The 15,072-nt window shown below is 39.6% G+C and overlaps 1 protein-coding gene across 2 annotated transcripts in view; it reads right to left on the bottom strand.

The window, feature by feature from the left end:
* Positions 1 to 15,072, bottom strand: part of PREX2 (phosphatidylinositol-3,4,5-trisphosphate dependent Rac exchange factor 2) — a 279,954-nt gene that overhangs the window by 39,808 nt on the left and 225,074 nt on the right. For both annotated transcript variants that reach the window (XM_060115599.1, XM_060115600.1), the window contains 2 exons: positions 1,936 to 2,002; positions 1,343 to 1,533 (listed from right to left, as the gene is read on the bottom strand). In XM_060115599.1, coding sequence (XP_059971582.1) covers positions 1,343 to 1,533; positions 1,936 to 2,002 — 258 coding nt within the window. The remainder of the gene's footprint in view (positions 1 to 1,342; positions 1,534 to 1,935; positions 2,003 to 15,072) is intronic.

Here is a 15,072-nt window from a genome sequence, read left to right as displayed (position 1 = left end):
CCCTGGTGGCACAGTGGTTGAGAGTCCGCCTGCCAATGCAAGGGACACGGGTTTGTGCCCCGGTCTGGGAAGATCCCACATGCCGCAGAGCGGCTGGGCCCGTGAGCCATGGCCGCTGAGCCTGCACGTCCGGAGCCTGTGCTCCGCAACGGGAGAGGCCACAACAGTGAGAGGCCCGCGTACCACAAAAAAAAAAAAAACCCTGACCCATGAAAACCCAGTTCAAACGCTACCTTCTCCATGGCAAGTTCTAACCATCTCAAAGATCTATGTTCCTTCTGAATCTTATTTTTTAGCTGTAACTTTCCTAGATCATTTAGTTTTCTTCGTAGTCTAGGCAATCTGTTATTTTTTATTATGTTTTTGTTATCTTATTTTGTCATATGATTATTTACTATTATTTTTGTTGTTTGTTGTTCATGTTTTATGTCTCTAACATGAATATCACCCATTTATGACATTACCCAGCCAATACACCAACTGCAGTCCTTTGCATGGGTGAATTAGCAAGTAAGTTTGAATAAACAATAACCACCATCCACTCAAAATCTAACTGGCCTCATACTAAGAAGAGAGTATGACTGGTGACATCAGATTCTCTGCTACAGTGAGGACTAAATGCTGTCCTCTTGTTTCCGCCTACATGGTTTCATTTCGCTGTGAAAATGGAGAGATGATAGAAGAGGAACAAGTGATTATGATAGAAGGACCTGACTCGGGGTTCTCCCCTCACATTTGCATCTGATGTAGCTGTAGGAGTTTATGCACCTACCACAGCTTTCCCAGACACAGCACTGCTGCTTAAGACAGACCAGCTGAAGAGGGCCTATCTAAGACTTCTCCTTAAATTTTCAGGAAGAGCATATTGTGTGGGCTCCTGGACTATGATTTTTCCAGGAGTAGGAAGACAGTAGTAACTCCAAGGCAGCATCTAGCTCACCACAGCTGGGTAACAGGGATCCAAGCCCCTGAAGAAAAAGTTTTGTTTTGCTAGTCACCAGCCCCTACCAAGTTAAGTTCCTAGAAGGAATAAAACAGATGCAAAATTTTGTACCTAACATATAAATCTTAATATAAATACAAGGGTGATAAGATTCTAGGCCACAGTGATATAAATGTGGGACTGCACTCATTTGTATGAATAAACAGTCACTGAAAATAGAAGAACCAAAGCCAGAAGTTACTGTGCAAGAATTATCTGATTTCTAAAGTCTTATTCCAAATATATCTGAGCCCTTTGAATGTTTCCAGCTATAATTTCATGGAGCTAAATGTAATAAACAAGAACCTCCGAATGTAATAAGGTATAGCAAAGATGCAGGCAAGGCGGGAAGGCACGTACCGATGCACGCCGCTGTTGCACATGATGACGTGGCAGGCCCCCAGCCTACTGCACAGCTCCGAGGACACCGACAGTAGCCCGACACCGGAGGCACTGCAAGCCGTGTTCGCACAGGCAGCTGTGCGCTTGGATCTGATAAACGAGGCTACCAGTCGATACAGTTCATCCAAAACGTTGAGAGGCCTCATGAGCTGCAGAAAAAAATGATGCCCATAAGGTTCAACATGTTTAATAGAAATCCTTTTATTTTTTATTATTTTTTTTGAATAGTTTCCTTTTTTTCTTTTTTTTTTTACATCTTTATTGGAGTATAATTGCTTTACAATGGTGTGTTAGTTTCTGCTTTATAACAAAGTGAATCAGTTATACATATACATATGTTCCCATATCTCTTCCCTCAAGAACTCCTTTTAGATGGGATATAATTCACGGTTGTTATAACTTACAGTGAATAGTCTAAAATATTTTATTATGGAGATAACAGAACAGAGACCACGAATGTTTATAAATTACACAGTGCTCAAGAACACCAGCAAAATTAAATAAGGGAGGTAAATGGCAAAGCAACAGTCAATGCAATCTTCTGTTTTTACCTTATCTACATAAGCAGCTTTGGATGTGGAGTTTGGTGGTGAATTTGACTTGTCCAAGTAGAATGCCCTGTAAGAATACAAAGAATAAATGATCATTTATTGTTAGTAAAATTAAAAACCATGAAGACATTCAAGTTTCACTGACTTCCTTTTTTTTTTTTCTTTGCGGTACGTGGGCCTCTCACTGTTGTGGCCTCTCCCGTTGCGGAGCACAGGCTCCGGACGCACAGGCTCAGCGGCCATGGCTCACAGGCCCAGCTGCTCTGTGGCATGTGGGATCTTCCCGGACCGGGGCACGAACCCGTGTCCCCTGCATTGGCAGGCGGACTCTCAACCACTGCTCCACCAGGGAAGCCCAGCACTGACCTCTTTTTAAAGACAAATGAATAGACAAAGTGTTGAGCACTAGGATGAGTGGGACTGCAAAGAACAGTCTTCCACTCAGAAAAAAAAGATTGAACCTACCATCAGCTCCATTACTTATTGTATGGCTTTAGAGGGATTACTTAGTGTGTGTCTCAATTTCCTCTTTTGCAATTTGGGGATCACATTAGTTTCTACTTCACAAGGTGACCGAGGAGATGAAGTCAGCACAAATAAAATGCTTAGGATGGTACACAGTACAGAATAAGTGCTCATTGATAGTTACAGTAATTAATATTATTATAAAAGTTGAAAAGGGCTTCCCTGGTGGCGCAATGGTTGAGAGTCCGCCTGCCGATGCAGGGGACACGGGTTCGTGCCCCGGTCTGGGAGGATCCCACATGCCGCGGAGCAGCTGGGCCCGTGAGCCATGGCCGCTGAGCCTGCGCGTCCAGAGCCTGTGCTCCGCAACGGGAGAGGCCACAACAGTGAGAGGCCCGCATACCGCCAAAAAAAAAAAAAAAAAAAAAAAAAAAGTTGAAAAAAGGATATTATCTAAAAACATCCAGTTTTTACTTACTGTGCAAATGTCAAGATTACGAAAATAATACTCAAAACACAAATTTTAAACAGACTGCTTAGTTGGATTCTTTCAGCCACTAAGCTATGCTCAGATTGGAAGCAAAACCCTCTTTGAAGATACACTGGCTCTTTTTTGTCACCAGGATGCAACACGCCAACAACTATTTTAATACACTAAGCGGAATCCTAGTGGCGTGCAATAATTAGATGTGATTTCCAAAGAATTATTGCTGAGTTCGTTTAGCTATTAGCTCAATACTAAACAGAAATTGTAAGGGAATGACCCATGAAGACAGGACATTTAAGTTATATTTAAGCGAGTATGTTTTTAATGAAGTGAAATTATTTTAAAGCTGTCAACACTTAACATTGATATACCAAAATAATATTAGAATGATTGTCAGACGAGATATTGAAATAAAACTCATTAGACTGGTGTTTCAGAGCACCTTGTAGGACCTCAAACTATTGGTGGATCATTATCCAATGCATGAGTAGCAATGGCATAATCAGAAAATCAGTGAGGGAGAACTTCATGCCCAGCACTGGTATTTTGAGTCCCACTAGACACACACACACACGCACACACACACACGCACACACACACTGCTATTCCAATTACTAGAAGTAGCTAGCAGTAGTGCAGCTTGTTTTTTTGTCTTTTTAAGCTAAAGTAGCATGGATTAATCAAAATTCACACTTTAAATTAGGAAAGCTTTAACTTCTTCTAACTTCCAAAATGTAAATTATGTACATTCTCACTGAGAATGTCTGTTCATCTCTCAAACACAAATTCAAAGTACAACAGAAATTTTACAACAGTTCAGCATCCAAGGCATTTTAAACTCCTAGGAGATTTCCATGTAGCATCTTGAAACAGAGGTGGTGCCTCAAACCTGGAATCCACAGAGATAACCTTGATCAGATGTCCCTATGCCTTTCCTCAACTGTGCTTGGTAGAAAGATGTGGCGAAGAAGAGTCCACAGCAGGGATGAATTATTCCCTCAGCCTGAATCCCAGAGCATATAATGCTGACTGGAGCCTGGGGACTACAGCAAATCCAGGCAATGCCCGGCTCATGACAATTGGGTTACCATGACAGGAACCACTGCGAAGTGGAACATCCATCACGTGCCATGAAAATATAGTTCCACTCAGATGGTTGCATCAGCAGCTACTAAGAGTACTGGCTTGAGAGGAAAATCAAAGGAATTTGATACATCTTAAACTGTTCTAGATTTTTCCCCCGTCTCAGAAGGAGATAACAACAATCTAAGAGGATTGCTGTTAAGAGGAGAGGAAATAAGCTTGAATTGTGAGAAGTACAGAAACATGCAATGAGGTTGAAGCTATTGGAATAAATGAGCAACTTCGAGAAGCCAGAGTGGGTAGACTCTGTATGGCCTGATAGGCCCTGATAGAGTTGGGTTTTAACTAAAGGTCCTCATTACCGGAAGACAGGCTATTTTCTAAATTTTACTGCTGTGCATAAAGATTCAGGGTCTTCTGAAAGTTCTGAGTGTCTTTTCACTTCAATTGCACAGGTACGTATTTAGGCTGATGCTATGAAAACCGATGTACGCACCTCCATGCTTTAACAAATTAGTATTTTGCACTTTTCCTTCCCCTTTTAAAGGAATGAAACCTTACAGATACAGGTGACCCCTTGTATCACACTTGTCCACTCCCATTGTTCCAGACTCGCCCCTCCCAGGGTTACCACCACCCAGAAGCTGGCATCTGTCACTTCCATGCTTTACAAGGTCACCCACACAGTTGGCCCAAGTGGAGGCACCAAGGAACAGTTGCGATCATTGTTCCATATCCTTGTTCACTTTGATGGCATTAGAATTTCAACCTTTGGTGTTGTAATTTTCAATTTGCACATATTTGTCATCCATCTGTATTTCTTCTTCTTTTATAGCCTTCTCATATTTCCTACTTTTGTGCAGTCACATTTTTTTTTTTTTTTGGCTGTGCCTCATGGCTTGTGGGATCTTAGTTCCCTGACTAGGGATTGAACCTGCGTCCTCAGCAGTGAAAGCTCGGAGTCCTAACTACGGGACCGCCAGGGAATTCCCAAGTCTTACCTTTTTTTTTTAACATAGAAATTTGTTATTACTTTTTATAGCAAGAGTTAAATTTGATGACATTTAGAAGTTTCTATTCCTCTTTTTTTTTTTAAATCCACACTTTCTTTCTACACTTGCTTCCTCAAGAATATTCAGTTTTTCAAGTTCATGATTCAATTAATATTTTTGATCCGTGTCTGTCAGTGGTATACTCTGGCATAAAATTCTAGAATCTAGATTGACAGTGAATTTTTTCCCACAATATTGCTCTCAATTAAGTTGTCTTTGTTTGGAGGCTAGTCTATATTTTTTCTCTGATAGGTTAAGATTTTGTTTTTATCCTCAATGTTCTGAAGTTTTACCACAAAGTGTTTAGGTGATGATTTATTTTTATTTATCCAGATAGGTCCTTACACTGTACTTTCAATTTAAGGAGTCTTGTCTTCAATTCTAAAATAATCTCAGGTATCATCTTTCCCCATAATCTCATCCATTTTCTCTCTCTCTCTCTCTCTCTCACACACACACACACACACACACACACACACACACTCATAAACACACGTACACTTTCTTTTGAGATCTTATTTTCCCATTACTGCAATTTTGCTGATTTCCTAAATAATATCTTCCAAATGAAAAAACCCTGTCTTTGCCAATCTAGAGTTTATCCTTTCTACTGGGAATTTTATTTCAATGACTAGCTTTTTCATTTCCAAGATTTCTGCCTATTCTTATTTCATTTCTGCAACTAAAAGGTAAAACTCCCTACAAGAATGTAAACTCTCTATGTGGATATGGATTTGATTTACTTCTGCTCATTGCTGCATCTCTAGCACCTATAACAGTGTGTAGAACATACTTTGATCTTAATAAATATTTGTAAATAAATAATTGACTATTTTTATCGCAGGATTTTCTACCTTCTTCATGAACGGCAATCCTTTGTTTATACTTTGAGCATCCAAAATATACTTTGCCATGGTGTCTCAATATTTTAATTTCTTCTGGGTCAAATTTATTTCAGTGGTCATTTTCCTTGGCTCTTTTGTAGCTTCAGGCTACCTCATGTGCTTTGGAGTTTTGTTTTGCAAGCTCACTTGAAGCGGGAGGATTTTTTTTTTAACATCTTTATTGGAGTATGGGAGCTGTTTTGTTTAGTTTTATTTAGTGCTTTGAAACAGCTCCATCCAATATCTCTCATCATCTTTTTCTTACAAATGATTCTGTGCTCATTTTGTGCCCAGAATTAGCCATCTGTAATCAGTTTCATACTGGTGATTTGAGTATTACATTGTCCAGACATCTGCATTATTACCAGTCACGTCACTGAAACAGCGAGTGATTTGGTTCAGTTCTTAGTTTAGCAGCCATGTTGTCTTTCTCTTGCCATCTTTAACGTCTACAAAAGTGATAGTCTCTGGAGTTTGCATCCTTGCTCAGAAGTAGAGGGGCCCTTCTCTACAACCTGGTTTCAGAGTGAGGCTCGCTCTGGATCTCCACCTAGTGTAGGATGACTTTAATTTCTCATTTCCCTGCACAAGTTGTACCGGCCCCCTGTCCACCTGCAGAGCCCAGGAGGCCAGAGGCCTTAACACAGCTTACAAATCAGCACTTGAATTTCCGTTCCATTTGTGGGCCACTGAGATGATAAATTATGAGCTCAGCTGCGACTCTTGCATTTTCTGTTTTCATCTTTTGCCTAGCATTGCTATATGCTTGGAACAGAGAGGATGCTTCACGGCTGGAACCCACAGAGAGAATACCGATCAGATGTCCTCACGCCTTTCCTCAAGTGTGCTTGGTAGAGAAAGTAATGTGGTTAAAAAGAGTACACAAGGGCTTCCCTGGTAGCACAGTGGTTGAGAGTCCGCCTGCTGATGCAAGGGACACGGGTTCGTGCCCCGGTCCGGGAAGATCCCACATGCCGCGGAGCGGCTGGGTCCGTGAGCCATGGCCGCTGAGCTTGCGCGTCCGGAGCCTGTGCTCCGCAACGGGAGAGGCCACAGCGGTGAGAGGCCTGTGTACCGCAAAAAAAAAAAAAAAAAAAAAAAAAAGGGTATGCAAGTCCATGGACAAATTATTTAGCCTCACGTGGCCTCAAGTCCCTCATTTTTACAATGGATAGTAAAATTGTCTAATATATAGGTTGCGTATTGTTGAAGATGAATCAATGCATATGAAGTGCTCAATACTGTGGTGAGCAAACAGGACTCATGCAATAGACAATAATAATCACTATTCATGTGTGCACAGTAGGAGGGGACTCTGGGAACATTTTTATCCATAGCCAGGAGTTAAATAAGGCCCAAACCTCCTGCTTTCCTCTGAAGTCATCTAGAATATTTTATGCATGTAAAAAATGAAAATTAAAGTAGATATTTGGCATCTACATAATTCCATGATCGGTGCACAGAGTTCAAGTCTAAAAAGAAAAGAACGCTTTTAGGTTAAAGAAAAGGAGAGTGTCAGTTACATGGCTTAATCAGGTGCACTGGTTGTAAAAACTGCAGTTCTTCTATACCTTGAATAGATTGGGAAGAAATATATTCTGTAAAAGCAGTCCATATCATCACCACCACCTGAGGAAAACTTCACTCTAGAAACCTACCACTACAGCAGGCCACACTGAGCACTCTTCCTACTTTCTGAAAGAGATGTTCCTTTAAAAAAAAAAAGTGGTCACTGATTCAGCCAGTTAAGAGCAGGATCATGCTGATCTAATTCTGCTATAGTCACTTAAACTGACTTGGAAGAAATCTTCAAATTTTCCTTGGGACAAAATCTTTAAAGAAAAAAAACATTTGATGAAGCGAGCCAACAGAAAACTAAAATTAAAAATTTTTTATAGATTTAAAATGTATAAATGCTCACATCAAGTTAAACCCATAGTCAGAAAGAATCTTGTCTTTTCTAAGCTGCTATAGAGCAAAACTAAAATAGAAAAAGCATCTAATGATATAACTGCACCCTTCAAAATACTTTTAGAAGATAAAAGCCTAACAAATTCAGAGTTAAATATATTGGCTGATCCAGACTTGTGTGAGTAGTTAATATTTGTTAATCCATGATTATAGAAAGCAACAAATTATTATAAAATATATCTATGGGCTGAAGACATCTAGAGAATAGAACCATGAAAAACAGCTTCTTTGTGACTCCTGTGACATTTACACAGCCAAGAAATATTTTAATTCAATCAATTATTTGTTAAAATAAAAATTTGGACTTGAGCCTTCAACTAATTTTGGGTACTCCCCCCTCAGAAAAATGGTTGTTCAGCCATGTATTTTACCATCCCTAAGGTTTACAAGCATTCATAGAACTTCAGTATTTTTCAGAATATGACAAATAAATTCCCACAGGGAATAAATTTCTAATGCAGTTCCCTTAATTACAAAAGTCCTGCAATACCCCTTAATCAAAATTTACAAGAGAGTTAATGGTAAAACTGGATTAATGCCAAAACTGACTGTGGTTTATTATGTTTCTGAGGTTAGTAAGAATGAAGTCATGGTTCTTTGTCTCAATACAGCAAATCTTATTAAGACCATTTTGAAAGCACTCTTGCTACTTTATGTAGGAGGAACAGTAAGTTTCCTTTCATACAGGCATACATCAGGCTTTGTTGTCACAACTTGTAAATGAACCCTGCCATATAAAATGGATGTATTATGATATTGTCCATTTAGTCCCTATAGAATAAAACACCAATGAAAGAGGTGATAATGTCATGTTACAATAAATAGTGGTATAGATATATCCAAATTAAACAGTAACTACAATGGAACAAATCTTGGGAAAATATCTCATACAATCTAGCAGCAAAGACAAATACACAGGTATCTAGAATGCAGGGCAGAAAGTGATAGGTATGTTAAAAGGTACAGAAAGTTATTGGGATACACTCACATGAGGAAGAAGGAAGGCCACATAAGAATATGGTACATGAGTTGGATTTTGATGGATGGATGGGACAGGTCAAAATGGGAAAACAGCATTTCAAGTGGAGGAAACACCATAAACAACAGAACAGAAAGAGCAATGGATGGAGCCAAGTTGGCCAAAGAGCAGGTTCATAAAAGGCAGGGAGAGAAAGTGCTGGGTAAGTGGGCTGGATCCATATTGTGAGGAAATTAAATACCACACTAAGGAATTGTAATGAATTTGTTACGCAGTAGAGAAGCGATGCACAGTAAAAACTCTGCTACCAGTAAAAAAGTAAGAATAAATGGAAAGAAGTATATGACCCATAAGATATGACAATTTAGGGAAATTAGAGCTGCAAGAGACCCTAGAAATGAAAAAACTAGTTCAGCATTCATAACAAGACCATGGTAATGGACATAGGGAATCGAAGTTTGCCAGGAAAGAAAGAAAATGAGTTTGGAGAACATCGAGATTAGTTTACGGAGAGTTATGCAAGTTAATGTATTGATACTAACAAGAATTAGGAAAATGATTTCTCCAACAAGTAAAGAATTAGGGTCATAGCTCTACAGGGTCAGGCTGATGCTCCAGGAATGGTCAGGTTTTTACATAAAGAGAGACCACACAACAGCCTGATATAAAATTTAAACATATTAATTTTGTCATAGGAGATACTCAGAGGTTAAAACAATGACAAAAGTGATTGGCATTTGGCAATCTCATTTGGCACTTCTTTTTGCTTTTTCTGGGCATGCTGGAGGATATCCAATTTCTAAGATAGGTGATTAAGGCATAAGAGCCACTGGTGTTTTATAAATAAGGAGGAACAACTATAGTATTCAGCTCAGGTCTCTGCTATAGTCTTGTTTCTTCTCCAGATCATTGCTTATGAGATCATCTCTATATTTATAATAATTTATGGAAATTTCTCACTTAGCCAGACTCATATATACTTCTCCTAATATCATGTCTTACCCCTAAATATTCTAAACTGTATCAGGTAGCTTTGGGATTTTCGCATTTGCTCTGCATTTCAAAAAGGAGCTGTGACAATGGTCAATTATGGATATTAGTCATAGACATGATTATATATGCCATTATTACAGTGGTACAGCAGTCGACTATAGGTGTGACTGTTTCATTGAGTATTACTGTTAAACTGCATTTGACTATCATAGCACTTAAGTTAGGAAAAAAAAATTCCACAGAAAATCTCATTAAGATACACCTATCTTTTGTATAAAGGAGAATCACTGGACAGGTTCAACCTGTGCCTACATATGAGCAAAGAATACATGATGAGAAAGTAGGTAGGAGAATGTTGATTTGTCCCTTCATCCCACCCACCTTCTGTGCCCATAAACATGAGCCTGACTTCTCTGGAATAGGCTTTATTTAAAGTTACGTGAAGAGAAACTCTGAATAATGAGATAGACTTGGATTTGCTTGGATAAATTTGTCTTTTGGCTTGTCAAAAACACAGCACCTAGGGTTATAGGTGTTGTTACAAAACTGCCTGTTATCGATTAAGAGCTCCATTTCTACTTGAGTAACAGGGAAAAAAACTTCTGGAAGGTTAACAAGACAGTATGTGTGACCACAGAGAACAAGATTTTCTCACATTATAAAAAAAAAAATTCCTCTGAGATTTCTCTTAGGCCCCGAGAACAGAATTATGGTGTCAGAGACAGTGGAGACGTACCCCACTGCTGCTGATAGCCCAATTTCACTCTTCTCTTTTTTTTTTTTTTTTTTGCAGTACACGGGCCTCTCACTGTTGTGGCCTCTCCCGTTGCGGAGCACAGGCTCCGGACGCGCAGGCTCAGCGGCCATGGCTCACGGGCCCAGCTGCTCTGCGGCACGTGGGATCTTCCCAGACCGGGGCACGAACCCGCGTCCCCTGCACCGGCAGGCGGACTCTCAACCACTGCGCCACCAGGGAAGCCCCACTCTTCTCCTTTTTGACAACCTTCACTCAGTGAGTTGACTGGATTAAAATACTCTTCTCTGCTTCCCAAACCCTCCTTTACTCCACGAGGAATTTTGCTCCTCTTTTCATGAGTCTTCTAGGGTGATATTCCTTTCCTGCACCTGCAACACGTACATACCACCATAGGCACCATCTACTGTTAAAATTCTGCAATAAACAGATTTCCCAATGGCAACGCCATGCCCAGCCATTACAGAACACGATCTTCGTGAAAATGGACAGAAAAAGCAAATCCTTAAAAATAAGAAATCCTTCCCAAGAATAAAGTTTAATTATACTTTTAAAAATCTCATTACACTCAGGAAAAACCGTAAAGTCAAGGAATATTTCTATTTTTAAACTAATTCTGTTTAATTTAATAACCATTATGTCTCCAGAAAGTGCGGCATGCCCACATTAAAGGATGCTTTTTTAGGTTTAAACTCATAAAAGTCTTATAATGGCTCAACTGACAAGAAGTTGACAGGTCAGTGCCTTCTCCACGTCTTTCTGTGTATTCCTTCCTTGACTCCAGGCGGCCTTCAAAATTACCTTTATAAAGCATAGATATGAGCATTTCATTAACTTGCTTCAAGACCTTCAAATTCTCCCAGCACCCAAAGTCTACACCTGGGGTATTCAAGGCGTCTCTTAACAATTCAGCAACAACTTTCCCGTTCCACCTCTCACCTCTTCAGCCTGCCATGTTCAAGTTCGAGTCCTCTAACATACCATCCACATGAAAATCTCTCCACCTTCTCTCGTGTTACTCTCTCTGCCTGGAATGGCCTCTCACCTCTTCTGCTTGGCAAAATTCCACTGATCCTGCAACACCCTGCTCAAATATGACATCTTCTTGAGAACTTCCCCACTGAAACAAATTTTTCTCACTATATGACACCAAGTTGCACTCATTCTTTCCACTCTGCTAAACTGCATACTCTCGGTGGGCCGAGACCCTTGTTTCTTTTAACATCTTTACTGGAGTAGAATTGCTTTACCATGTTGCGTTAGTTTCTGCTGTATAACAAAGTGAATCACCTATATGTATACAGATAATCCCCATATCCCCTCCCTCTTGCATCTCCCTCCCACCCTCCCTACCCCATCCCACTAGGTGGTTTGTTTTTTAAAAATAAAAATGTATTTATTTATTTATTTTTGGCTGCGTTGGGTGTTCATTGCTGTGCACGGGCTTTCTCTAGTTGCGGCGAGCAGGGGCTACTCTTCGTTGCGGTGCGCGGGTTTCTCATTGTGGTGGCTTCTCTTGTTGCAGAGCACGGGCTCTAGGCGCGTGGGCTTCAGTAGTTGTGGCACATGGGCCCAGTAGTTGTGGCTCTCGGGCTTTAGAGTGCAGGCTCAGTAGTTGTGGTGCACAGGCTTAGTTGCTCCACGGCATGTGGGATCTTCCCAGACCAGGGCTCAAACCCGTGTCCCCTGCATTGGCAGGCAGATTCTTAACCACTACGCCACCAGGGAAGTCTGAGACCCTTTTTTTTGAGTAAGGATCAATTTTTTTAATGTTGATGCTTTTTTAAAATTGTGATATAGTGGATGTACAATATTATATGTTACAGGTGTACAACACAATGATTGATAATTTTTAAAGGTTATATTCCATTTAGAGTTATTATAAAATATTGGCTATATTCCCTGTGTTGTACAAGAGATCCTTGTAGCTTATTTATTTTATACATGATAGTTTGTACCTCTTTATCCCCTGACCCTATCTTGCCCCATTTTTAAAAATTTTGTGATCCCATACCCAAGACAGTGCCTGACTCATAGCCTGCAACTAATACTTGATGTAGTATTGAACTGAATTGAGTTTTATTTCATGAGAGCTATAAAGGAATTGGGGTTTCCACACTGTCAAGCAACTAAATATATGTGTGACCTAATAGAGAAAAAGGAATATATTAAATATCTTAATTTCTAAAATAGATAAAATAATTATTATGCACATTTGAAAAAGAACTCTTTGTAAGAAGGGTTCCTTCTTAAGTTTATAAATATTAGGCTACATCTCAATTAACACTGAAGCACAATACTTAAAGGATTTAACAATCATCAGAACTTAAAAATAGGGAGGAAGGGCGTTTCAATATTCCCTCCTTGGTGAAAGACGACTATGATTAAGAGAAAAATATTCATAAGGTCTCTTGCAAGACTCACAGGAATGCTGTTTTACCTATAAATGACTAGCAGAAATGTTACAGCAAAATTCTTGTTCAGTTCTAAATAAGAAAAGACAAAAATAAACATGATTAAGTACTATCACATTTAGATGTTAAATGCCTAACTCTTGGCTATTATACTTTTACACTAGAACCTATAAAAAGCTGTGATTTCCTTTAAGTGGCAAAATCCAAGGCCCTTAGTACAATACCTGACACATAGCAAATTACTCAATATTAGGAATCATTATCGTTTTTATTCATTACTTAACATTTTTTAAATTTTTAAATAAAAATTGTATATATTTAAGGTACACAATAAGATGATCTGAAACACATAATGAAATGAGTACTAGAGTCAAGCTCATTAGCATATCATTACCTCACACAGTTACCATTTTTTGTGTCTGTAAAATTTCCTGGATTCTACTCTCTTAGCATACTTCCAGGGTTCAATACAGTATCATCAAGCATAGACAACATGCCGGTACATCAGCTCTCTAGACTCATTCATCCTACATAACTGCAAATCTGTACCCTCTGACCAACATCGTCCTATTTCCCCCACCTCCCTATTCTACGCTGCTTCTCTGAGTTCAACTTCTTCTTCTTCTTTTTTCCAGATTCCACATATTAAGTGAGATTATACGGTATTTGTTTTTCTCTGTCTGGCTTATTTCACGGAGCATAATGTCCTCCAGGTTCATCTCACTCTGCACTGGCCATAAGGTTTCTGCTAAGAAATCTGCTGATAGCCTCATGGGGATTCTCTTGTATCTGAGCAATTTTTTTCCTTTGTTGTTTTAAAAATTCTCTTCGTCTTTGATTTTAGACAATTTTATTATAATGTGTCTTGGAGAAGAACTTCCTGGGTTGAAACTTTTTGGAGACCTATAAATTCATGAACTTGGATGTCCAAATTCCTACTCAGATTTGGGAAGTTATCAGCTATTATTTCTTTAAAAAAGCATTCTGCCCCTTTCTTCCTCTCTTCTCTTTCTGGGGCTCCAGTAACGTGTAGGCTGTTTCTCTTAATGGTATCCCATAATTCATGTAAGCTTTCTTCACTGTTGCCCTTTTTTTTCCTTTTTGTTCCTCTGACTGGATAATTTCAAATATCCTGTCTTCAAGTTCTCTGATTTTTTTCGTCTGCTTGGTTGAATTTGTTGTTGAAGTTCTCTATTAAATCCTGCAGTTCAGTCATTGTATTCCTCAACTTGAAGATTTCTGTTTGGGTTTTTTAAATGGTTTCTATTTCTTTGTTGGACATCTCATTTTGTTCATTCACTGTTTTCCTAATTTAGTTGTCTGTGTTGTCTAATATTTCACTGTATTTCTTTGAGAATCATTCTGAATTCTTTATCAGGAGGTTTATAGATCTCCATTTATTTAGAGTCAGTTATTGAAGCTTTTTTTTCCTTTGGTGATGACATGTTTCCTTGATTATTCATGATCCTTGTGCTCTTGTGTTGGTGTCTATGCATCTGAAGTAAGAGGCAACTCTTCCAGTCTTTACTGACTGGCTTCAGCAGGAAAAGCTTTTCACCAGTCAGTCCACACAGAAATTCTGCTGGAGCCATCTGGTGGAATCTGTAGGCAGGCAGGTCTTGTGCCTGGGTCAGCAAGTGAACAGGCTTGGTGTTTGGGTCTACAGGGACCAGCCTGGTACCTGGGTCTGCAGGAGCCCACCTCGATCCTGGGGCCATGGGGGCTAGACTGGTGCTGGGGTCCACAGGGAAGATGGGTGCTCACGTCACTCTCCTTCCCCCAGGGGGAGGGTGCCTCTCTCCACACTGGGATGGCCAGACTTGAGGGAGGGGTGATGGGGATACTGTGAAATGGCCTCTCCTATCCTCTTCAATGCATCCTTTCTTATTTATGTTCTCCATTCAGGTGCTGTAATCCTTCACCTAGAATCCTTAGCTCTTATGAAGTCATTTTTATTCACAGATAGTTGTTCAAATTGATGTTTTTGTGACGGGAGGAGCATTGGAAACTACTAAACTACCATCTTGCTGCTGTCACTACCCCACTATTATTCAT

Source organism: Mesoplodon densirostris, chromosome 13 (genome assembly GCF_025265405.1).
Source record: "Mesoplodon densirostris isolate mMesDen1 chromosome 13, mMesDen1 primary haplotype, whole genome shotgun sequence".
Classification (NCBI taxonomy): Eukaryota; Metazoa; Chordata; class Mammalia; order Artiodactyla; family Ziphiidae; genus Mesoplodon; species Mesoplodon densirostris.
Note: the sequence above shows the minus strand (reverse complement) of the source record. Positions and strands in the feature narration are given on the sequence as shown.